This window comes from Sphaerodactylus townsendi, linkage group LG06 (genome assembly GCF_021028975.2).
Source record: "Sphaerodactylus townsendi isolate TG3544 linkage group LG06, MPM_Stown_v2.3, whole genome shotgun sequence".
Classification (NCBI taxonomy): domain Eukaryota; kingdom Metazoa; phylum Chordata; class Lepidosauria; order Squamata; family Sphaerodactylidae; genus Sphaerodactylus; species Sphaerodactylus townsendi.
In genome coordinates, this window is record NC_059430.1 from 59,805,381 (window position 1) to 59,832,127 (window position 26,747).

A 26,747-nucleotide genomic window follows, 5' to 3' on the forward strand; every position below is an offset into this window, starting at 1 on the left:
GATTTCTCCCTGCGGTCCAGAAGACGGACTTGGAACGGGGTTTTTATGGGCCAGGCAGATCCAAGATCTGCTCACTGCGGATCCAAGTGCGGCTCTCTTGTAACCCCAGCAGCAGAACAAGCGGGTCAGCTCTTCCCCTCCAAACCATTCGAGGTCGATCGAGCGGCGCTGAATGAGACGCTGATTGGGCAGCTCACCGCGCAGGCGTCGAATGCGAGGCAGGCCGGGGACCTTGCTAAGGAGACGGGTTTGTTTACGGCCATCGCGTCTTCCCCCTGCTGTGGTCTGCGCAGCGTCCGGGGCGGTTGGGGCCAGAACCGCCGACGAACGGGAGAGTCATGCCTGTTAAGGTGAGACAGATGCAACCTCACCTCCGCAGCTTCTAAGATGCTCAAGCGCCTGGTGCTCCCCTGGCGGTTCTTGGCGACTTCTAACGGAGCCAGCCCCCTTGGCGACGAACCCGGGACGCTGCTCCGCGAGCTGTCTCGCAGTGCTGAGAAGCTGATGGTTGTGGCTCAGAGCAATCGCAATGACAAATAGCGAGGAGATCTAGTGGCTGGCAGGCAGGCAGGCAGGCAGGACCGGTCGGATTAATGCTTCCTAATGGTGCCGGTTTAAATCGCCCCCACCTTTGTCCGGGGAAGGGAATTCATCAGCTCCTGCTCCCAGCCCGGCCTTGGAGGGCGGCAAAGGCGCGGGGAAGTAGGGCACTGGCGTCAGAAATTTGGAAAGGGGTTTTAAATATTCTATCATTCCCCCTAGTATGGAATTAGTAAGCAGTGCATTGCCCCATATGGAGATGCATTGATAATACAAGCTTTACTTGTTTGAATTTTATATATGAAAGTGTCATTTGAATTTTCCATCTAGGGTCCTAGAATAGTTTTGGTGAGACTATTGGTTGTTGATCCTTGCTTTTTGGGCGAAGGCATAGGATAAACTATATTTAAAATATATTCTCTGGGATGCAAGAGAATAGACAATAGTTGATCTAAATCAGTGAAGTGGTAAAATAAAGATTAAAAAAATAGAAGTAGCACAAAAATAATATTCAGATACATACTATTGTATATTTTCACTCTGAAGGCTCCTTCACACAACATCCTTCATAAAAAAATGCACCCACATAGGAAACGGTGGGAAGCCCAAGTGTGTCTGTTGTCTTATGCATTATTTTTACTCTGTGTTTTCCCATTTTGTGTAGTCATCAGACATGACAACATCTATGTTCTTCTCATGTTAATTCCTAAGTGCAACTTCCTTCTTTGTAGACTTCGAGAGAATGACTGACTGAAAGGCAGCCAGGGAACTTTTGTAGGTATTTGAGTGTGGATCTCCCAGGTTATGGTATGACACTATAAACTCCACACCAAGGAATTTGTTCTCATATTTTCAACGCTAAGAAAGGTTTTCTTTCCAAAATATGTTCCAGAGACTCAGCTTTTGGAATCTTCAAAACTACTCTCTACTGTTATCTTAGCTTCAGTTTGCCGTTTATAAAATGGAAATAATGGAAATAATGCTTATCTCTGAGTTGTGCTGACAGAATACAGAGATGATAAAGAACATGATAATAGCATTAACTTTTATTTAAATATTTGAAAGTCAGTTCCAAACATGTTGTCACATTCCAGAACCCAGGACACTGCTGTGCAGATAGAAACTGACTATCAGTGACTGGGGTTTTGAGGGTAAAAGAGAAAGTTTAGCTCCTCATCCATCTCTACATAGGGTGTTGTGGGTTTTCCAGGTTGTCTAAAGATGCCAGCCACAGATGCAGACGAAATGTCAGGAGAAAATGCTACAGGAACATGGCCATACAATCTGGAAAACCCACAATACCCTAGTGATTCTGGTCATGAAAGCCTTCGTCAATACATCTGTACATAGTTTGCCATTCTGGAGAAGCAAAACCTTGTATTTGGTGATAGCAAAATTTACCCCATACCCCCGAAGCTGGGTGGTCCAAATTTCATTAAAGGGATTCTGCAGGAGCTGCAGTGGAGTAGCACATAGTGCCCCATAGTCTTCCCTTATACAAACTTTAAATATACAGTTGCTGTTTACAGTAGTGAACTATTACAAAGAATGAAATTAGTTCTTAGTTCTAGCTGTTAAGCCAGTAGGAGTCTTGTTTGTTTTTAACAGAATGAGTTGGCTATGTGTTTTGAAATCTTAAGCTTTTTTATTTTTAGAGTTGTCATGAAGTTGTGCCATAAAAACGGAACTGAAATATGGCATTAATCACTGTTGCATGCTTTGTCTTGCTCTAGGGGTTGAGTGAGTACAGGAGGAACTTCAAGTGGAAAAAAGCAGATCAGTCCAAACTTTGTATTCCCATGCATGAGCAAAAATGCCAATGGGCTGGACTTCGATCAGATCAACTTGGTAAGTCCAGTTAGGTCTTCTCGTTTTCAGGCTCTGTAGCATTCAGAGATAGCATTAAGCGATATAAATTGTATCATCAATATAAAATATAAATGGTAACATCAAAAAAAGTCCAGTGTTGGAGCTATTGCTATGATTGCCTTCTTTCTTCTGCACTGAATTCAGAAACTGTCTTTTCTCCTGGACTGTCCTGACCCAGTCACTCTGATCTGCACTTCTGTAACCTATAGATTAGATTACTGCATCATGTTGTGTTTGGAACTGCCTGGAAAACAACCCAGAGACCTCAATTAGTGCAGAATACAGCCACTGGCTTACTGAAAAGGCTTAGCTGCTATGCATGTATAATACCATTACTGAAGTATTATTGCCCCTATATTGTGGAAGATACTGCTGGAGGCAGTTTGGAAAGGAAACACATAGGCTGTTGTTGACTGGGTTCTTAGCACTGTATCTATGTATGTATTTGCATCTTATTTATGCATCTAACTGCTGAATAGAAACAGCTGGACATTTTGGGAACCAACCCTTCTGCAAATTTTCCTGGCTACACAGATCTGATGTCACATGTTTTACAGGAATTGCAAGAGAACCAAATTTTATTTCCAAGAGAAGAGTGCCATATTACAGCACACAGATTTCAAAGTCATTTGAGTGGAACAGGGATAATGATTGCGAAAAATTATCAGAATGTGAAGCTCCTCCACCAGTGGAGTTGCATACAAATCACAGCAAAGATGATGCAATCCAGGAAAACATTAAGACACCTGATGCTCCCAGACTTCCTGAAAAAATGCATCCTAACTCTGCAAGTTCTAGACCGGAACCAACTGAAGTTCTTTCAGAAAACAAGAAGAAGTTATCTCCCAAAACTCCAGCGCATGAAAATGGAATATTAGCACCTACAGAAAAGGACTTAGGAAAAATAGACAATGGGGTAGGGAGTTACTAAAATTATTTGATTTTGGTAATGTGGTAAAGCTTATATATATGTATTGTGGTTAAATTGTGTCTGACTTTTAAAAAGTTGTTTACATTTGTAACTCAAGCCCTGTTTGCATGTTACTACGAACACATGTGCATCCTTCATGTTTGTGGGTCCATCTGTTTGTAAGAAAGAGCCAATGGCATGTTTGTGTTGCAATTGAAACCAATGACCAGTATCTGTATAAATATGGGATTTGTATTACATGTTCAGGTGTGCATGGATTGAATGTAACATGATAATTGCTCAACAGATGCATAATGAAAAATTGAATTGTACACTGTACACAGATTATATGTGTGTTCACTGTAACTAGTGAACAGGGCTTCAGTGTCAGTCTTTGTTAGATATGCTATGAGATCTCATGACAGAGGAGGGGAAGTCTCTGGCAGGGAATTGGTGGAGTTTCACTTACATGACAGAGAGGTGTTCTAGACAGGAAGACCTTTGGCTGCAATTGAGCTGCTCTGACTTTAGTAAGGGAGAAGGCTAAGAAGGAAGGTAGATAATCAGTAAAGGAGGAGGTTGGAACACCTACAGAGTGAGCATTGGAAGTAGGGTAGCCTAAATGAGAGAAAAGGTGAAAGGAATCTGAGGAACTATAGCTGGGAGAAAGGAGGTGGTACAGGTAAAGTAAGTTAGAGCTCACATTCTGATGTGAGCTAACCAATAAAATCCTTGGTAACTTCTACTATGACTTGTAGTTTAATATTTATGCTGAGTATACTATATTTGTAAGACAAGTTCCTGCCCCCCTTCCAGAAAAATGTGGTAGCTTTATAACTGAAATTAACAAGCGAAGGATTTAGAGTTAGGCTTCAGAGTTGCTTGCAGAATGGAGCAGCCTTTGCCTTCATCTTTTAGCCTTCACTCACTTGATCCAAGTTAAGATTACTCATGCTAACTGTAAAACTTTAAATGTTGGTAAATGAAACCAGCAAATGGATATTTTCCTGAATTCATTGTCAATGTCTGTTGACAGCTTAAGAGAGTCTTGCAGAGGAAAGCAGGGATGAATATTTTACGATCAAGTAGCTTCCCAAGAAGTTCTGAGTATCAAAGACAATTTATTTGGAAGACCCCTCAGAAAATCTCTCCAATCCTTGCAGCGGATCAGGTAACTTTTAAGGGCTTATCTTTTTTGAAGACAACATAGCATCTAACTGTCAGACACTTTATAAATAATTAAAATTGTTGTTTAACCAGTACCATTAATTTAGATTTTAAAATAATCACACTAATGTATTTTGTAAATTCAAGGTTATTCACAATGCAAGTAAATCCATTCCTCCATACAAGTCTCCTGCCATTATTCCTGAAACTGAATATGAACGCTGTTTTAAAGCTTCTCCCCCTATGAAAGAACTGAAAGAAAAAAGTCATTTGGAAGAGAAAGAACATCCTATTTTTGATCCTGCAGAATCATCTCCTGGAGAAAAGGTATCTGCTGAAATTTTAAAAATAAGTTTACCTGGTCACTTAATTTTTACATTTGTAATGTCCAATCAGGATAATTTGAGGTTGTCATTTACTGATAAGTAAATGATTAGCAGCCATCCTATAGCATGGCATTTATTATTTTCCATATTTTATCACTTTCTCTCTTGCTTTTAAACAAATATGCCTGGTGCATTCTCAATGTTATAGTAAGGTTACAGTGGCACACTTAATGTGGCTTGTGCCTAAAATGGATAGTAAAGAAAATTTTATCAAACAAATAATAAGCATGCATCAGTTTTGAATGAAATGAGTGATGTATTTTTTTTTCATTGTGAAATACAACAGGGATTATGGGTGGTAGGAATCTATGATCATTGTAGGCTCTGATTATGAGTGGTAGGAATCTATGGTCATTTTAGGCTCCCCCTGGTCAGTGCCATTTTAGGCTCCCCCTGGTCAGTGCCATGGTCGGTTGTGTGCCCTGTCTCTGTCTCCAGTCCCCTGACCTAAGAAGCTGGAGGTATCCTCAACACTCCTGGTGGTTTGATTCCCTTGTTCTGCAGGTTCCAACATTCCCCCTGGTTTTCTTGTCCCCTCCAATCTTTTAGGGGTTGCTCCATCCATGCCCCCAGACAACCAACCCACAACCCTGCATCTCTGTCTAGCTCTGCCCACTATCCTCTGAGAGACTGCTGTGCTATCTGTCCATTTTGTACCCAGCCCCGTCCTGCTGTAGACATGCTGTTGATCCCTCCCCCTGGCCTGTCTCAGATGCTCAGGCCCGTAGACCCTGTGGCCGTAAGCCTTCCAAGCTTGGGGTGGGTGGTTTCATAGGGCAACTTGTCTCCCTGACCCAGTATAGCCTGAAGGAGGCGGCCTGGACGTTTCTCTCCAGTGTTGCAATGTAATTAGAATTGCAGTAGGCTAACTATATTACATTGCAATAAAAGTAAACTGTAGTTTTTTAATAAATAAAAATTAACAAAACAGATTAAAAAATCCAGAATTAAATCAGTTGCAGTTAGTTTTAGAGACTGACTGTGCAAACCAAAGGAGGTGGGGCTGAAGCCACATTGGAAGCGGTGGACACGCCAGTGCCATCACTGCAGAGGGACTTACCTTGGGAGTGGGGTGGCAAACAACTGGAAACCAGAATTTTTTCCCCACACCATCACTTCTATGCTACAGGAGGCAACACCGGTATGAAGGACACATTCCAAGGAGTGGAGTTTCGAACCGGGAACACCCTCCTTCAGTGGTTTAGACTTATGCCACCAAAAAGGGTGGCGTAACTCATCTCTCCATGGGTTTTCCCAGGAGAGAAAGAAGTTTCTCCTTCTTCTTCAGTGCTGTTTGCCTCTTTGGATTGGGCTGCCTGAGACAAAGCCAGATTATACATATAAAGTTATATAAAACTTAAAAAACAATTACTAGTGATGGCTATCATTAATATAAATTCTAATAATCCAAAATATATAAAGAACATTAATAAATGACTTCTAATATAACTTGCTAAAATTTTTCTCACAAAAATAAAAGTTATTGACATATTATTTTTCATAATGTGATTAATAATTTTGTTTCCCTTTACATTTCTTTTAATCTAATATTTAATCTATCATCAACCTTAATGATGATTTATATACATAATTTCAACAATGTCCTTCACTTTTCAGCATTTTTAAAAAATAGTATAGGTAATATGCTTTCCATTTACCATGAACTTCTTTGATTGGCCACTTATTCACAAAGTTAATCAGTTTTGCCATTGTTGCATATTCCATTGGTTTATTTTCCCAGTTTTCTTGGTTTGGCCATTACTCTGCCAGTACTTCTCTAGTTACTATTGCAAGTACTTCTCTAGTTACTATTATCAAATATTGAAACAATTTTTCTGAAATTTTTGGAATATGTTTTGGCAATAATCTTAGCATCCATTGCAAATTTGAATTTTAAGGTTTTCTGAATTTCTGCATGAATTTATTTCCAAAATTAACTGTAGTATATATGTATATGTGTGTAGTATGTATTTATATAAGATGCACTGTGTTCATTTTTAATTAAGATTTTTATTTTCATTAGTTAGAGAAATCCAAACAGAAAGAACACTGTAGTATATCTTTTTAAGGCTACAATTTTACTAAGAAATATGTCCTCCTGGACTTGGTAGTATGTAGAGTTATGGTCAAGCAGCCAGTATGTTTTAGAAATGTTTGTACTAAAACTAAACTTCCAGCAGTTATCTTTTTAGAGTCCTTAGATAAAATAAACTAATAAGGTGTTTCTGTAATTATTTTTGCTTTAGAAAGAGAAAAAAGAATCACTTTCAAAGATTCAAGATCTACCAAAAGAAAGCAAATCAGAAACAGAACAGAAACAAAAACATAAACCACACTGCTTACATGGAAGTTTTAGGTACGTGTAATTAATTAGGACCACCTAAACCATGTTTTGTTCTGTAGCATTAGAAACTCTGGCTGCATTCAGACATCACAGTACACCACAGTTTATAAACCATTATACCTCTAGTTTATTGTGCTGTCTGAATGCAGGCTGCTTAACAAACTAGGATTTTTTAGTGAAGGCTAAACTGGAATTCCTGACCACTTGTTTGCTCGCTGTGATCCTCAATTTGATAAAATGGTACGGATGGTTATTGTAGCATGGATGGAAGCATCTCATTCAGTGTTAGGAGTCTGCATCAACAAAAAATGGTATTTTTGGAGCCATTAAATAGCAGTATTCCTGTTAACCCCAAATTCCAGTATTGGCATGGTATTTGGGTTCAGGTTTTGTTTGGGAATCTGAGTTTATTTAGCTCCATTATATGCTATGGTAACATCTGGGGGTCAGAGTAGGGGTTTGTTAAGTTAGAGGAATCAACTTGGCAGTAGAGCTACTGGTGCCAGATCACAGAAGATGGCCAACTTTTAAGAAGAGTGGGTCGGGGGTCCAATTCTATGGGCCTTCAAAGTAGGTGCCCTCATACATCCTCCATTATTTCCAATGGGGGAAAACAGCCTGCTTTTCTTCAGGGCAAAAGCAAACAGGCATGCCTTCAGCAACCATCGATCAGTATCTCCCATGCCAAGAACTAACACAAGCCCAACAGAAGCAAAGCTGAGAGCTGAGGAATCCCAGCAGAACCACAAGCCAATGTGGGAAGCCAACTAGGGAATCCCAGTAAAACAAAATCAAGCAGGGAAGAACTTTGGAAGACCAACAGAACCAATGTGTAATAGAAGCTCAACACAATCCAGGGCCAATGTGACTAGGCAAGCCCAACAGAACCAGTGTCAAAACAGGAAATCCCAGCAGTTTTTTTAAAGACCCAAGAGCAATCCAGCACAATGATCTGAAATACAGGAGGCCACTTTTGCAAGCCCAGCAGAACCAAGAACATTTTACTGACCTTGGAAGATTGGAAAGCTAAGTCAACCTTGAGCAAGCTACCTGAAACTAACTTGCATCAGGACTGAACTCAGGTTGTGAGCAGAGCTTTGAATGCAATATTGCAATTTATTTATTTATTTATTTATTTTAACTTCTAGCCCAGGGGTAGGGAACCTTTAACACTCAAAGAGCCATTTTGGACCTCAGTTTCTTCGGGAAAAGAAAACACTCTGGGAGCCCGTAGTCATCAATTTTGTTGAGGACACTTAAAATAAAGATAACACTATATATATAGGGTTTTTTTTACCTTTTACTCCGCTCATTCTGAGAAGTGCATGGATGCGCCCGCCCTGCTGCTTGCAGGGCAGGCAAGGATGAAGCCGGCGGCTCGGCCTTGCCGGCTGCCGGGAAAGCACCCGGCCTCGGCTCCAATGGGGCGTGGCGAGAGCTTGGGAAGGAGCGCGCGGCGCGGCCCAGCCGACTGTGGGCAGTTGGTGTGCCCGCCCTGCTGCCTGCAGGGCGGGCAAGGATGGGGCTGGCGGCTCGGCTCGTGGAGCCACAGTGCAAGGGCAGAAGAGCTGCATGCGGCTCTCAAGCCGCAGGTTCCCTACCCCTGTTCTAGCCCGTCCTACCCCTGCAGGACTCAGGGTAGGTCACAACATAAAAACAATAACTAAAACAATACAAAATTTAAAATATTAATACAAAGATTATACAAGATTATACATAGATGTTAAAAACAGATGGCAAAGAAATAGTCCCCTCCACCATTTCCTCCCCATCTCCCCCCCCCCCCAACCCCCGGAGGTTGAAAGAAGATGATTTTTCTCCATTAGATCCACTTACCGTTACATGTCATGGGGCTCCTATAGAGCTGTGTAGCAATATTAATTTTATTTAGCATCTAGTGGGGGAAATTTGAAGATGTATTCAAATCAGTTTAGAAACTAAACAAATCGGAATTAATGGCAGGTTGTTTACGGCAGTTAACAGGATGCTTTTCCACACAGGCTTTCCTGAAGTTAGAGGAAGATGTGCAAAAGTGTAGAGAGTGGATTATGCCCAGAGGCATTTTGTTCTGTTGTCCATGGATTAATTTGAACCAGGAGTCATTAAGAGCTCTTCCTTAGAATCTGTTCTGTTTGCCAGCTTTAGAATAGAATAGAATAGAATCGAATAGAATAGAATCTTTATTGGCCAAGTGTGATTGGACACACAAGGAATTTGTCTCCGGTGCATATGCTCTCAGTGTACATAAAAGAGTATGTGGAAGAATGTCCTAAAGCAGTGGTGGCGCTGTTAAACCCCACTGATTTTCATGTGAAGAACTAAAGCGTGATTCTTTACCTGAGAGTAAGCTTGGTTGCTGGCATTGGGGCTTGCTTCTGAGTAAACACTCCTAGGGTCGTCATTCACCCGTTGGAAGAGTTGCACCGTTGCTTCAAAGCAAAGCCACCCGACTACCACCAAGCTTACTTCTGAGTAACGCACACCTCTGAGCCAACCGTTTTTTCTAAACTAAAACCTCAGTATTCAAGTTAAATTGCTGTGTTGGCACTTTGCGATAAATAAGTGGGTTTTGGGTTGCAGTTTGGGCACTCAGTCTCGAAAAGGTTCACCATCACTGTCCTAAAGAATAGAAAGCCTCTTCTACTTTTCATTCACTGAATGGAATTGTGCTCCCTGCTCAATAGCTGAAATTTAACAGGAGGTAGCTGACATGGCTTCTAAGTGCGCTTGAAACCTAGTTTTTTATTTTTAGATGTTAATTGCTATTCATGGTTCATCCTCCCACATTACAGACAATGTTTGCTTCCCACTGAGTTGCATGAACTTATATCCTACATTATTAGGTTATTAAAGTTTAGAAAGAATTAAAGACCAAATCAATAGTACAATTTCCTAGGCAATTATGAACTAATGTGTGTCTCCCTCCACTCCCAACTTCCTTTTCCTAGGAACATGAACACCGAATACAGATCAAAATTTTTGTCTCCTACTCAGTACATATACAAAGATGGAGCTTGGTTGCGAATCAGGAGAAACATACCTAGTCAAGTGAGTATTTATTTATACCTTCCCAGTAAAACACTCTGGAGTTACTAATGTAGCTGTAGTTTCTGAGGGTGCTGAGCTCTTCCACTTGAGCCTTCTGAAGGTAATTCATGATACAGTCTCTTCAACCATAAAAATTATAAATTGAGGTTCTAGGATGCTGAAGTTTAGAGCAAAACAACTTTATTTCACATTGTGCAGCTTTTTCTGGCTTACAGTGCCTGCAGCTATAGATTTCAGTTCTCCATCAACTTTCTCCAGACTGCTTCCCTCCATGCACTGCCTTAGGGAACACTTTGTTATCTGCTATCACTGCATCTCTCTCCCCTCTGCTTTTTAGAAAATACTGCTTTCTGTTTCTAATAGGGTTTTCTTACCACTCTGGCAACCACAGTCATCCTGAACTAAACCATTCTCTGTTATCTTGCTGCCTCTTTGTGCTGCAACTATTTCGTATGTTTTATCTTAAAATTCTTGCTTGTCTGAATTGGGTAGTGGCTAGGTAGGGGGGCAAGTTTAAACTGCTTTCTCAGTCATTTCATCCATCATTGACTCAAGACTTTTAGTGCTTTACAGATCTTTTCGGTTCCTCTTGCATCCTACATTTGAACCAAATATGATCCTGGGATCATTGATGTCCAGGGTCTTTTTCAGGTTTGTACACAACTGTCCTGTCTACATTAACATCCCTTTCTTTGCCTTTGCCGTAATTTCTACAAGCTATTTCATGTAGAGGAAACAGAATTATTACTAGTTGGAATACCTCTACATTGGTCTGAGTTTGCCACATCTGGGCCACTTCAAACAGAAATAAATAAATAATGAGCTGAATACCTGTTTGCTTGTTTAATCTCTGAACAAATAAAACTGAAACACAAAAAGGGTGGCTTTCTTAGTGCATAAAATATTCTACATACTTAGCTTGGCATAAGGATAGCAGCTCTTCATCTTCAAGAAACTTTTCTAAAAAACTCTTAGGCCAAGCTTCCAGACGCTCTGATGATGACGGCCTGGGGGCTTCAAAAGCAGCGCCTCCAGGTCAGCTTCGCTCGCCAATTAGGCGGCGCAGTTTTCCTCCCCTGGGCGCTACGGGCGGCTAAGCCGCTTCTAAAACAACAACCTTTTTTAGTGGGTTGTTGTTAGATGGGGTTTCTGCGGATGGGTGCTTAATCGCAAGGCCCGGAAGATGCTGTCTTCGTCGCTTTCCGCCATTCTATCATTTGTAGCCCTTTTCGCTTGCGGAAGCTGCGAGCAAAGCCAGACTCGGCTTCACACTGTCCCTTCGGCCTCCAGGGCCGTTTGAGGGCAGCGTGGGCGGGCTGCTAAGCATGCCGCAGGCTTAATGGCCAGGAGGACACCACCGAGTGGGGCGGGAGGGAAAGAGGCATGCTCCGGCGGCGGAGTCGCCTCTTCTGCTCGCCTGCCGGCCTTCCGCTTCTCCTCGCTCAAGCGAGATGCTTCAGCATGCTAACGGGCTTATGGCTTCATCGCCTCACCGCACTCTTAGCAGCTGTATGCTAAGGAGGTCGCGGGCGTATGAAACGGCCTATGCCCTCTCTAAGAGAAATTTTTCTAAAAAAGTAATGGTGAAGCCCTCCCCACAACAGAAAGACAAGGTACCGTAATCATGTTTTTAAAATGTACTGTGTTTTATGAAGTTTTCTCCTCTAGTGCTAGCAGAAATCCATATTAAATTGGACTTCTGAAAAAATAATATGTGACAATGCATCGTCACAGCAGGAGTTTCAGCTGCCTGCACCCTGCTGGCATAAATGCTGCTTCCTCTTTCATTGAGTAAAGTTAGGGGTTCTTTGTTGCTTTTCCATAATCCATCACAGGAATTTTCAATGCATTTCCTCTCATTAAACGTCCGGTTGCTCTTCTGACCATATCTTCTTCTATGGACATTTTCTTGCCTTTCATTGTTGATTTTGTTTTTTAGAAGGTTAAATATCTGTACAATAGTGAACCATCTTAAAATGGCAAATTTCCAAAGCTTTTTAAAAATAAAGAGCACTGTATTCAATTACTTTGTTTCACTGTGTTCTATTTATGTCTAATTGGTAGTGTTTTTATTATGCCATTGTCCAATTGGTTGTGTGTTTTACTATTCCAGTGTCTTTGTTAGGATGATATATTAGAGCAGGATTTTTCCATCATGCCCTTAGGGATTTACAGAATGCAATAGGAAAATCTCGTGCAGGTTTTCAGATGCACAAAAATACCATTTATTTTGGTCCTCTAGCATAGGGGTGGTTAACTTTGGTCATGTCCACCTGTATGGGATTTAGGTTGAGTGGTAATCGGTGTTTCTTGAATATAATTCCATATCATGCTGACTTTACTATGAAAACAGGTCCAAATGAGGTCTGTAAGAACTCTTAAGTCCAGTGACCCCTTGTGCCATTTTGAATCTGTGATAGCAGACTGAACATCTTTTTTGGCTTTATCTAGCTATCAGTTCTTCTGCGTGGTTTTGATGTATGAGTGCATTAAAAATAGGTGTTGCCTTGTTCTCTTCAGTGATACTCATGCTCAGATATTCCCTGATGTTGGAGAGAATGAACTCCTCCTTGCATTGCATTATATGTACCACATTGGATCTCTGGCAAGCACACTGGAGGTAATGGGAGAAAGGACATTTATGTCCTCTTTGATTACAGAGAATGTCCTGAATTCTCTGATAATTGCAGTTCTAACTGCAATGGGTAGTGATTTTTCAATGGGTAGTTCATCTTGGCTATCTTCTAAAAACCCTATTCTCTGAAATACACAAGAAGAATATGTTTCAGCATCCTGTTTTAAACTTTGAGTAGATGAATGTGCATACATACTAAGATTCCAGTGTCTTAGTGAAATCATTTTAGCCGTACTGAAAGGTAATAGTTTATGGACTGTCATTGTGCCTTACTACTTCAGATGACTGATACAATAATTACTGTTTGGATGCTTTGATTCTGCAGAGACTGGTTCCGGAAGGGCTTAAATGGCAAATGAGAAGCAGACTTGGTTTGCCATTGTCTTCCTCTGCAGAGCCTTCCTTGGGGGCCTGTTCTTCAAGTACTGACTCTGCTTAGCTTCCAAGATCTGACAAGATTGGGCTATACCTTGCTGCCTTCTTTCCTTTAAGTAGATTAGGATGTCATATTTCAAAAAGAAGCCTGATGGAGATTTTTATTACATTTTAAAAATCAGAACTCTGAGAAGCAGGATAACACTGATCTCATTAAAATGAAATAGACTGTTTCTTATTTAGATTGAGGTGAATGTATATATGTTGTATTATTTAAACAAATATTATTTTTATATTCCTTAGGGTTCTCGAAACACCCTAAATTACATGTGGTATATGGAGGTTGGTTGCATCTAAGTTCTTTTTTCTGGAGCAATTATAGAATTAATAAACCTTTGAAAAGAAATAAAATGTACTACTATATAGATGCATAGTTTTGTGCTTTTTGTGTTTGCTGAATAATTTTACTGTTAACTGTGCTTTGGCCGGACTACTTAGAGCAGTAGGAATGTATGCTTACATTTTGCCTCTTGTTCACAATATTGCTCCTTACAGCATTGCTGCCGTGAATAGTCACACATTGTCTGTGTTATGCTGTTCTGTGCTGTTAATTGTAGCTTTAACTGACTAATAGTTTCCAAAAACATTACAAATACTTTTTTTAAAAGTATGAAATTTTTACATAGGTAAAAGAACTGCGAGAGAAAGCAGAGACTTACAGGCAGAGGATACGAGGAACCCACTTCTCCAGAGACCATTTAAACCAGATTCTGTCTGATAACAACAGACTTTGGGATTTGTCTTCTGAATCAAGTACGGAAGAAGCCATTAGCAACAATGTCAGAGCTCTAGATCTGGCTGGGTAAGTGAGTCTTCATGGATGCCGAAAAGTTTGCAATGTTGTAATCTAACAGTGTAACATTTATTGTGTTAATCTCTGGTACAGTACAATTCTGTACAGAGCTATTTCAGTCTAAGCCTACTGAAATAAATGGGCATAGACTGGAGTAACTTTGCATGAAATTGTGCTGTTATCCTTTCAGTTATATAGGCTGGAATAACTAGCTTGACTCTAGCTGGAACTGCTCCAGGAGAAGTATGATGAACCTGCCAGTGTCAACATCCAATTTTTCACCTGCCCCCCTTATTTGTTTGTTTGTTTGACTTTTTCTCTTTCTCACCATTGTCTCTCACAAGCAGGCTCAGGGCAGCTTACAACAATCAATCACAATAAAACAACAATTTCCATACAGTGGCCTGGTGTCATAATTACGAATAGCCAGTCAGAGAGGGAATTAATTAATAATTAGAGATGTAACAATAAACTATACACAGGCATAAAGCCATCAAACAAAAAGGGGACAGGGAGAGGGAGGTTAGCTAGTTGGATACCACTGCAACCCTCAACTATAGGCCTGGGAACACCAGTAAGTTGTTACTCGCCAAGTGAAGGGCTCTTTGGAGAACGTATTGGCACAGGCAGTCCCACAGCTATGAAGTTTCCAGACCGTTAAGTACTTCAAAGGTTAATACCAGAACCTTGAACTTGATCCAGCATTCTACCTGGTGGAGCCAGTGCAACTGGCATAGCAGTGGTTGAATATGTGCTGCCACGGCATCCTGGTAAGGATCTGTCAGCTGCATTTTGAATCAGTTTAAGTTTCCGCAGCAGTCTCAAGGGCAGCCCTACATAGAGTTAGGTACAAAAGTCTAGTTTGGAGGTGACTGTTGCAAGGATCACTGTGGCTGAGACAGGTTGGGTGCCAGCTGCTTAGCCTGGTGAGGATGGCAAAAACGCCAACCTGGCAACATTTTGACATGTTTCTGCATAGACAAGAAGGCATCCAAAACATCCACCAGACTCTTGGCTGCTGGCATAAGGATTAATTGCATGCCGTCAAGAGCTGGGAGCTGGCTATCCCCTTTTGAGTCACTCTGACCCAGCCACTGGACCTTCACCATTGATTGATTTAATTTCAGCCAGCTGTTTTGGCCATTTTACCCAGCCTCCAAACAACTGGTCAATATATCCAGGGCAGTATCGGCCAGACACCCATCAACAGATATAGCTAGGTGTCATCAGCATACTGGTAACAACCCAGCCCAAAACTCTGGACCAACTTGGCAAGAGGGCAGATATAGATAAGAAATAGCTTTGGAGAGAGGATTGCCCCTTGTGGGACTCCACACACCAATGGTGATGTTCTCTTCCCTTGTGCTATCTTCTGTCCCCAACCCTGGAGAAATGAGGTTAGCCACGACAAGGCTGTCCCGTTTATCTCAGTGTCGGCAAGTTGGTGAGACAAATGATCATGATCAACTGCTTTGAACACTGCTGTCAAGTCAAGCAATAACAGCAACGTTGACCCATCCTGGTGCTGTTGTCTCTGTAGATCATCTGGAACAATGACCAAAGCAATCTTCATGTCATGGCTAGGTTGGAAGCTGGACTGAAATGGATCCAGAGCTGATGTGTCATCTGGAACTGTTCTTCAGCTCAACTACATTACTCAGGAACAGATATGACACTGGGTGGTCATTGGAAGGGTCAAATGGATCCAAATATTTTTTTCCAAGAGTGACCTTACCACTTCCTCTTTCAATCCCCAGAAAAACCCCTGAACTCAGGGACAGGTTGATAATGGCCCCCAGGCGGGTCTGCACTATGTCTCCATTGCCTTTCACCAACCAAGACAGGCATGGGTCTAACGGGCAGGTGGTAGGCTTCACAGCTGCCAGGATACTATCAATATCAGACTGGGAGAGACGGGTGAATTGGTCTAGTGTAGGATCCGAAGACAGCCAAGGGGCTTCCAGCTGGCGAACTCGTATCAACATTGACAGCAGGTTCTGGTGGTACTATAAGATTTTATCCACAAAAAAGCTCGCAAATGCCTCATAACTAATTCAGAATTCCTAATAATTGAAGATCCCTCAATGAAGGCAATCAATAACCTAATCACCCTAGATTAGAACATGAGAACATAAGAAAGAGCCTGCTGGATCAGACCAGAGTCCATCTAGTCGAGCACTCTGCTACTCGCAGTGGCCCACCAGATGCCTTTGGGAGCTCACATGCAGGATGTGAAAGCAGTGACCTTCTGCTTCCTAAACTACTGGGCGAGAGCTAGCAGATGCACCAATATTTATGCAATACTCCTTTGTCCCAGCCTTCACCACCATCTCATAGGCTTTCATAAGCATCCTGTAAGATGTTATTGCAAGTTCATCACGAGTTCTCCACCAAATCCGTTCTAGTCATCTAAGAACTTGCCTTTTCCTCCATATCTCCAACACATACCAAGGGGCTAGTTTGGAACAGGGGCAAAGAGTCTGTCAGGGAGCAACTTTGTCTATGGCAGAGAGATGGCTAGGCCAGTCCTCTACCAGCTCATCTGATGTTGTGGAGCAATCTTGTCAATGGCTTCAGAGAGACAGCTATGCCAATTCTCTACCAGCTCATCTAATGAATTTCTGTGAGGCGCTGGATCCTGCAGAGCATTCTAGAAACCAATTAGATCCATACATCTTCACAAGCAAACATAAATCAGCTTGCAGCCTATACAGGGTGGGGCTGCAAATGGGCCTTCAGGGCAAAATGGTCCGACCAGGGCACTCTGTCAATAGAGATCTGACCCATATCCACCCCCATACCAAAGATCAAATCCAGGATGTGGCCTACTTGATGCACAGGGCCATGTTAGTGATAGAAGGAGAAGCATAGTGAGGAAGTTTGTTTGTATTGATTTCTTGCAAGTTTGTTTTCTGAAATATTTGCTGAAGAAGATGTATATTTAAAAAGGGAAACCAAGATAAATGTGGTTTGCCATAAATCCAGTTGGATTTACGTGTACAGCACTCTCAGCTTTATACCTGAGCACGGGGAGGTTCTGGTCCAAATGGCATATAATCTATTCTAACTTTTGCAAACTGTGTCTGTTTGCATTCATATCCCATTTTACTACTATGTATGATTTCTATGCATTCTTTTTTCCTTGCAATGACAATACATGAACATTGTGTTGTTGTAATGATGTGTGATTGTTTTTATGGTATCTCAGTCACTCAGTTGCACAGTTTATTGAGAGATCATTGATGTAAAGTATTCTGGATTCTTTAAAAAAATTAATGCAGGACTAGCCATGCAGACTGCCAGATTTATCAGTAAAGTTGAACAGTTTGTATTTCTTGTTAAGTGCATTGTTGAATAGATAACCTGGCATACTTGCCCCTAAATATAGCTCTGTAAAAAGGTAAAGGTTTGCATGTTTTTGGGTACACAGATTATAATATAATGCTCAGTGCACTGCCCACTTACTTTTCTTACAGGGTGTCTGAGAAGCAAATTTCTCCAGGTCCTAAGGCATTGCCACAGCCTGAAATGTCAGAACAGCTAACCAAATACAACACTGAGAAATTGGGTCTATCAGATGCTGTTACTGTTCCAGTCAAACGACGCCTAGTTTGGGGTGAACCAAGCACTCCTGAGAAACTGGAAGATCTGCCACTGGAAGAAGGAGAAGAAAAATCAAATAAACAGGAATTAGAAAAGTTTGAAAAAGGAAACAGTAAGGATAGCAATATAAATAACCAGCAAGTGTAAGTTTTTTTTTTGTTAAACCTTGTCCAGCTTGCTCTACCTCCCACTCAGAACAACTCCCATTTCCTCAAGCATGCTTGCAGTACCAGTATAGCAGGCCAATTCTACTTCCACTGTAGTTATTGAGAAATCTGATCAGTTAATGTAAGGGGGGTTAGGATTTTCCCCCAGGTCAATTTATAGTTAATAAACTGCCGGTAATTTAAGAATTTATGTGTTTCTGTTTAGACATAGGAGAAATTTCAGAGAGGACTATTCATTCAGAAACTACAAAACTGTTAGTCATTTGATTTGAAGATGTTAGGTGCTCTGTATACATAGAGCACCTCTACATAGGGAGGATACAAAAGAGAATCTACCCAAATGCTCTGATGAATTCATATTTATTGGGGGGGGGGGGCTTTTTTGCATTAAACACCAGAAGTTATGTTGTGGCCCCTTCTGCACATGCAGAATAATGCCCATTCAATCCACTTTCACAATTGTTTGAAAGTAGATTTTGCAGTTCTGCACAGTAAAATCCAGATTCAAAGTGTGTTGAAAGTGGATTGAAAGGGCATTATTCTGCATGTGTGGAAAAGGCCTCTGAGCGCCCATAAAATTCACTTTCTGTGATACTTTCCCTTCCATAAAAGTTTTTTGTGGCCAATACAGGATAATCTGGAAAATGACTGAAGATGCATGTCTTTGTAGTATGGGAATAATCAAAGACTTGCTGCGTGAAATTCTTCGTGGTATGAAATTTTTCAAAGTATGTCCATCATCAATTTCCCACGTTACAAAGTATTCATTTGTGATTATTTTCAAGCTATTTCTTTGCACGTGTCTGAAAATTACAAGTGGGAAAGTTGCCTGGGCAAATTTCACTCCTTATGCTGGCACATATGAATAGGTGCATAGTGACTAATTTGTAAATGATACCACCATAGTATTTATATTTATAGTATTTATAGTAGAGAGAAGATAGGCAGGTAACATTATCAGGAGATGATAAGACTCTTTAAATTTACTTATTAATAATTTTTATATCCCTCTTTTCTCCTAAGAAAAGGGACTCAAAGAAGCATGACCAGGAAGAAGAAAACTACAAATTGGCAGTAATTTAGGCTGGATATCAAATCATCTCTCTGGAACTGGGTTTTTTTTTGGGGGGGGCGGGTGGAGGGTGGGACACATCACATTGGTCAAGACAGAGTTGTACATATTTTCAACAGATTCTTGTGACTTCTATTTTGTTTCTAGCCCATTCAGATTACTTTTGGCTTTCTCTCTCTCTGTGCATATTTTTGTATGATGTGGCCTAACAGGTTATGTGTTTGTATTTTTTTTTCAGAGTAAATGTGTCACTTGTGAGTCCCTCAGGTGTTAACTCAGATTGTTCTTCAGTGTCTTCAAGAAAAGGTGGCAGAGTTTCTACTCCAGAGCTAAGAGTTCTTGGTGGAGCCCAAAGAACACATCATGACCTGACCACACCTGCTGCTGGTAAAAGAAATTACAATAACTGTCCCGCCCTCCACTAATAAAAAAAAAATGAATGTATGCATTTCCTGGAGATTTTGCATTGACATAAACATTAACATGTTCTTTTTGTTATTTTAGGAGGTGCTGTTTTGGTATCGCCTCCCAAAATAAAGGCTTCATCCTCAGTGCAAATAAAGAAGAGGCCTTCAGACAATCCGGTATCAAGAGAAGACACAGTGGTAGAGTACGACATGGAATGTATTTGTAGTAGATCTATGGAAGATCTGTGAAAACTAACTATAAAGCGTGACAGGCTCCTTTTACACACACACACACACACTCTCTCTCTCTCTCTCTCTCTCTCTCTCTCTCTCTCTCTCTCTCTCCTGTGTTTTTTGTTTATACGGTTAGGATAAACACAGCTTATTCACTAATGATTTTTAAAGAGATTCTAGGAGTTGTAATTTTTGTCAAACAAGAAACATATAAAGGTAGAGCTGGGAACCATATATGATTATATTTCTATTTATAATAGCTATGCAACTTATTCTTATTTTTCTTTCACTTTATTATCATTTGTGCTTCTATTCAGATAACCAGGGGGCTGCTGTATGTGAGTGAAAATTCATTTCTCCACTGGCCATATGGCAGTGCAGTCAGTCCTATAACCTGTCACTGTTCCTAGCTGATTCAAGCAGTGTTGGGGGGGTGGGGGAGGGGGGGATACAAGGTTCATCCCATGTGGCCTGAGATCCAAAACATTCACAAGTAGCTGTGTCACTTTTTATACATGACTGTTTGAAACATTTCTAGAGTTTGTATGTGAAAGATAAGTTGCTGTGGGCTGCTTTCAGACTGGATTTATGGTAAAAATACATCTGAAAAAAGCCCCAGAAGGTGCAAAATGCAGAAATGTGACTTGTTGCTGTTCCTGTTAAAGATTCGCTGTATTCTTTTGAGTAAGCCACCATGGTGATGTGATCGTCATTAAAAATAACTTTAATGTGTCGTACAGAAGAATCAGATACACAACAAACTATTTGGAGATCAGTCTAAGCCAGGGGTAGGGAACCTGTGGCTCTCCAGATGTTCAGGAACTACAATTCCCGTCAGCCCCTACCAGCATGGCCAATTGGCCATGCTGACAGAGGCTGATGGGAATTGTAGTTCCTGAACATCTGGAGAGCCGCAGGTTCCCTACCCCTGGTCTAAGCAAACACTAAGATGCTGAATTTTATTTCCTGTGAACAGCACTGGCACAGTGGTGTTTAGGTTGTACCTCAGACATCAGTTTCTTTACTGTATCACAACTTTTTCTTAGGATGAGATAAAAGCTGCACTGCTGCCTTCTTCCTCAGCTGCTGGAATAAAACCTCAGGATACTTCACTACTACAGAAAGATCAGTCTCCTAGACTAGCTCTTTGTTGTACAAGAAATCCTCCAACTACAATTCATTCACAGCATACACCTATAGTGCCTGCATTAAAGACAGCAAAGGACTCAGCTTCATCCTACTGGAGTCCATCACGCCGAATTCAAGGAACTCTCAGGGATCCAGAGTTTCAGCATAATGGTTGGTTTTCTTTCCTCACTCTTCTTTTAAACAGGCATACCTTTCACTTGAAGTTAATTTAATGGTTCTTGCTTCTTGATGACAGCAGCAGTAGCAGTGCACTTGTTTGCAGAGTGATTTCGATAGTTTTTGACTGGAGTAAATCCACATAGCATAGCACTGATAATGTTCTAATTGGTGGAAAGCTACATTAAGTTACATTAGTGTCTCCTCTTACTTTCAATTTTTGTGAGTGTATAATAGAAGTCAACAAAAATAGGATGGAATTTTACTTAACTTATTTCAACATGCAGAAATTGGCTATTCAGTTTGGGTTTGGAATGGAAAGAATACCCAACCTACGCAGCCACTATAATCAACTTCCAAGGGTGGTCCCCAGTATGTTTCATCTGTCCTTCTTGATCTTCTGCAAGTGGGTGTAGATTCTCTAGGGCATTCCATAATTGGACTTCCTTCTTGTTTGTCTTTTCATTGCTGATTTGCTTTAATATGATGAGAGCTTGCATGGTGCAGTGATTAAGAGCGGTGGACTGGAGAACTGGGTTTGATTCTCTACTCCTCCACATCAGCAGCAGACTCTTATCTGGTGAACTGGATTTGTTTCCCCACTCCTACACATTTTATTAGAGCTCTCTCAGCCCCACCTATTTCACAAGATGTCTGTTGTGGGGAGAGAAAGGGAAAGGAGTTTGTAAGCCACCTTGAATCTCCTTATAGGAGAGAAAGACAGGGTATAACTCCAAACTCATCTTTTTTCTTCTAATATTGCAGTACCTTTTAAAATTGTTTCCTGCCTTTGTGGCCTATTTAGGCGGAAAGGCAGCATACAAATGTTTTAAATTAATGAATATTGTCAAAACTTTATAAATTTATAATTAATTTAGTCTTTATTGTACACCTATGGCAACATTATTTTAAAACTAGTTGAGATAATGCCATACAATATGCTTATTTTACTCTGATCTCATAAGCAAAGATTCCTTCCATTGGGGAAAGGCTCTGTTGGGATCAAAATTATCTATTAATTAAACTGCTGGCTATTAAATATTTAGATATTTATAAGTTAAATTTCATATTACTGTCCTGTTAAGAGATAAAACTTATTGACTGTTGAAGGGCAACATATATATGCTGTTTCTTTTAGGAAATGTGGCAAGCCCAAAAAGGAGCTGGCTGCAATTACCTCTCCAGGAGAGAAACTATAATGATGAAGGTATTTTCTCCTCTTACTTTAATCTGTTTCTCAAATTCCCTTTCTGCTCGTGTATTCCACTGATATTCAAGAATAGCTCAAAATAGTAGAATAAGATACATGAAGTGAAATTCCTGTTTATAATCAACTTTTCTGAACTGCTGGCAACATTGAAATAGAAAATTTGCATTTGTGAACTCTACTAAGTATCTAAATACAAATGTTTATGAATTCTGTCAAGTTGTGTATTGCATGAGAAGAGAGTAAATTAATTGTATTTTTAGATCAGCAGGAAGGGTCAGTGCCAACACTGAGAAAGTAGGTGCAATAGCCATGTATATTTATTTTGAATTTTAAAAAGGAATGTGTAGATCTATCAAAATTTAACAATTAGGTTGTGGAAATCTCTGCCAATAGTTCCTTTCAGGACTGATTATTGCTAAATTTTGGTCAGAAGTGGCTTGTGTTGGAAGATGGTTGCCTTGGAATAGGCTTCATGACTGTGACATCTCCAGCTATAGCATTACAAGATGTTGAGCACATGAAGACATTATTCCACAGTACAGAATGGCTTATAAGCTCTGTTGTGACTAAAAGACTATTAAGTATACCACATTATTTTCACATGAGAAGATGTTCATATGAGCCCAATAAATCATATAAACTGAATATAAGTGCTTAAAATACGTTATCCGTATAATTTTGTAACTTAGCAGTTTTCTGTGTGGTCTCCAGTTTTATTTAAATGGCTTCCTGTATCAACACAAAGAGGTAAAGTTGCCTAGGTGTGAGTTGAAGTACCTTATCACTTTAGATTCAGACATTTAGTTCTATTACTAAGAAAGATTAAGTGCTTAGACTTACACTCTGCCATTTTACCAACTGAGAAGGGTCACCTAATATTTTGCTGTTTTCATAACTTGAGAAAACTGCCAGGACTGAAAAACATGTGTACTGTGTAAATTGCTTAGCAGAGCAGCAATAAATTATTATAGATAGAAAGCATTTTAAAACAAGCAGCAATCCTCTGCAAACTCACCACACTTTTTGAGAAGACAGAGCATTACGAAACTGTGGCTTTGCTACTAAAAACAATCATGAGATCAGAAAAAGCACTCAAAGTTGTCTTAAATGAGCTGTTGGCTTGTGAGCTGTTGGATGCACAGCAGATTCTGAAAGTTTCTCATTTTCTTACATGTTTGCCTCATGTTGTCGTTGTTGGCATTTTGGGCCAGTGCCTTTTGGGAACTGAATAGAAAGATTAATAGCCACATCCAAGGGGAATATGTTGCCATCTGTCAGCTTTTATGACTTGCTATTGGGAAGGCTTCCTTCCTGTTACAAGCAGTCCACTAGTCACATGGTTATTATAGGAAGTGATGTAGTGAGCATTTTAGGGCCTCATTCCCTTTTTCTGAAAGCAATGCATGAATCAAGATCTGATCCATAAATTCCATTGCTGTGTTGCAGAAGAACTTTGGGGCTCATATTTGGTTTTATTAGAAAAATTGACTGCAGGACTACAAAAATGACTGCAGGACTACAAAATCCCATGTAATCTCACCCTGCTTATGCATACTGATTATATAAATCTTTTAAAATTATAAGTATTGTATGTAGACCCTTGCAAAGTTTTGACTTGAGCATCCTTAATCAAAAACAGCATGGGAGCAGAAACTTTCCTTGTTCTTAGGTGAGGTCTGCCCCTGTGCTTCTAGTTTAAAATTAATTCTTAAAAACTAAAATTATGACCTTTAAGGACTTTATAGTTAATGAATTGCTCAAAAGATATCACATGTGTGTTGCCTCAAACATTTCTTAAACTTAACATAAAACTATCTTCAAAATCTGTTTAATCTATTAACTGGCTCCTAACTATGCGCAGAAAATAATACATTGTGTATATCTTGATATGTTTATAGATGATAGATTGTCCCAGATCTCTGCTCGGTCAGCTGCTTCTAGTTCCCTGGCATCTCAAGTTCTAGAGCGAGCTCGAAGAAGAAAAGAGAACTTCTGGGGCAAGATGTGATGTGTTCTGCTACATTTGGAAATTATTTTCAGTTGGAAATTTTAATACCACTTTGAACAAATTTAGTTGTATTAGATGTGATATGGGAATGCAGAAAAGTTGGATTGAGCTCTACCTCACTATACTGTTTTTCAGCTATGATACAGAATGGTTGTGGTGGGTTTTTCGGACTGTGTGGCCATGATCTGGTGGATCTTGTTCCTAACGTTTGGCCTGCATCTGTGGCTGGCATCTTCAGAGGTGTATCACAGAGGAAAGTCTGTTGCACACTTTGTAACAGACTTCCCTCTGTGATACACCTCTGAAAATGCCAGCCACAGATGCAGGCAAAACGTTAGGAACAAAATCCACCAGACCACGGCCACACAGCCTGAAAAACCCACCACAACCAGTTGAATCCGGCCATGAAAGCCTTCAACAATACAATGATACAGAATGTTTCCATTCCTTGTGCAATTTAAATGGAATTTTAGTTGGACTCAGTGTCTGTTTTAAATGGCAGTATGGAAGTAAAATGGTGCCAAGGTTTAGATGATATCATCTTATTAGTACAACAAACAGTAGATAGGACACAGTCAGAACACTGGCAAAGTGTAAAGTAAGCCTGGAACAGGTCTAAGCAGTCTGTAGCCTCTGTTACGATTATGATCTGTCCAGCTGTTCTGTTGCCAGTCACTGTTTCCAAGACCTCTCCTGGAATATTTATATGCACAGTTCACATTCCTTACACTGAACCCATTAGCACTAATCCTTTTGCTCCAGGACAGCCTTGGCACTCATTCAGGTCTACCCAACCAGTTAGCTGTGACTGGCGGTTGTGGTTTTCCAGGCTGTGTGGCTGTAATTTGATAGTTTTTGTTCTGCATCTATGGCTGCATCTTCAGAGGCACATCATGGTAAGATATGTTTCACTCTGTGTTTGAGAGTCATAGAGAAACACTTCTCATCATGACGTGGATCTGAAGATGTCAGTTTTAGATGCAAGTGAAACGTTAGGAGCAAAATCAGATCATGGTCACAAAGCCTGGAAAACCCACAACAGCCAGTTGATTTCAGCTGTAAAAACCTTTGACAATACAAACTACTTATAACTTTGTTGATGACCCTAAAACACTTTTGACCTACCTTGGTTGCTCAGGCATCAGTAATAATGGGATTTATACTATGTCTATCACTCCCTCCCGGGTAGTGTCAAACCATCTCTATTTGTAGTCTAAAATTACGAAGTAAACTATATTCACAAGTGCTGATATTGTGACCTCACACAACAGCAACCTGATTAGCTGATCCAGGACTTGCTTCTGTCTTTTCCTACCATTTTAGAATCCTTATTTACATGGATTGTAATAACCAATTAAAGAATTACAGCCAATTTTCGTCTCGGTAGACCATGAGTATATTTATATTGCTGGGCTTGTCAAAAATAGCCATATCAATGGAAAGATAATTAAATAATGTCACAACATACTATTAACTTGACCACAATCTTTGGTATTAATTATTCAATCATCTCTTTCAGTTCACTGGCAATATTTTATTGTGGGTGAAAAAGTGGTAGACTTGGGGGGGGGGGGTGTTTGTGAAAATTTACAATTTCCTATAAATTCCCGAAATAAAAATATAAAAGCTTGTTAGATTTGTATGATGAAAAAAATGAAGTTTTGTATGTTTTTAAAAACAAAATAAAGATCAAGTGTTTCTGTCTAAAAGGAATTTTAATTAGAAGTAGTCTTGTGTTTACTTTAATTCGGGAATCAAGCACGAAAATAGTGTGAACTTCTTTAGAACCTTGACAACAGAAACTGCTGTTGATGGGTTAAATTCAATAACCATAAAGATTGAGGATAACATCAAGCAAACCGTTGAAACAGAATATTTGCTGTTCATGGAAGGTGGAAATTCATAGCTCTCATGACTCTGTTTCCCCAGCCCTTTTTCAGGTGAACGAAAGTAAAAGGCAGTACACAAAATTCTGGAGGGAAACCTTGGAAACTCCTCTCCCTGTCTCCAGGGGTCTCAGTGGCCATCCCCGCTGTTCATTGCCTGCCTGGCGCAGCAGCAAATGGCTGGAGGGAACAGCTCCTGGATTCTTTACCTCATCGCCAGGACCTCAGCCAAGCAGCTACAGCCAGGCTGTGTGAGTGTCATGCTGAGGTCATAGAAGCATTGCCAAAAACATCCCTCCCAACATATGGCTACTGTCTTCAATTGTCTTGGGTGCAGCATGAGATCAAGCATGCCAGTGTGTCAGGATCTGTTGATCTCCCTGCCATAACCAGACTCTTGTATTCAGAAATTGGTTTACTGAACAGGAACACTGCCAATAGGATACTAACAAATCTTGTTCCACTACACAACCTCTGGTTAATATTATTTTCCCAAACACATCTCCAGCTCCTCCCTTAGCATTCCAGCAGAGTGAAATCACTAAAACCATTCCCAGGCCATGCAAAGCTTCCCAAACCAAGGCAAGAGATAAAGGTCAGGTGCTGGTCCCTTGAAGGGTGAGAAGAGTTACGGCACACCAAAAGCAAAAGTACATAAACACAAGGATAACAGCATAACAAGCTTGGCTCTCACAGTACCTTCTCCCACCCCACCCCACAGTTTCATG

General features: G+C 40.4%; 1 protein-coding gene across 3 annotated transcripts; it reads left to right on the forward strand.

Annotated features, from left to right (window-relative positions):
• Nucleotides 1-218: 218 nt before the first annotated feature.
• On the forward strand, nt 219-24,376 carry MDM1 (Mdm1 nuclear protein). Of its 3 annotated transcripts, XM_048502062.1 has the most exons (15): nt 219-350; nt 2,274-2,388; nt 2,967-3,325; nt 4,356-4,490; nt 4,634-4,813; nt 7,119-7,228; nt 10,165-10,264; nt 13,578-13,616; nt 13,961-14,136; nt 17,604-17,873; nt 19,208-19,356; nt 19,474-19,553; nt 20,657-20,909; nt 22,054-22,122; nt 24,024-24,376. In XM_048502062.1, exons 1-15 carry the CDS (start codon nt 339-341, stop codon nt 24,131-24,133), a joined length of 2,157 nt encoding a protein of 718 aa, XP_048358019.1. In that variant the 5' UTR covers nt 219-338; the 3' UTR covers nt 24,134-24,376. The 3 variants fall into 3 exon arrangements, with proteins under 3 accessions (XP_048358019.1, XP_048358020.1, XP_048358022.1); XM_048502063.1 differs by lacking the exon at nt 13,578-13,616; XM_048502065.1 differs by lacking the exon at nt 2,967-3,325 and having other exon boundaries at nt 220-350.
• Nucleotides 24,377-26,747: the final 2,371 nt, after the last annotated feature.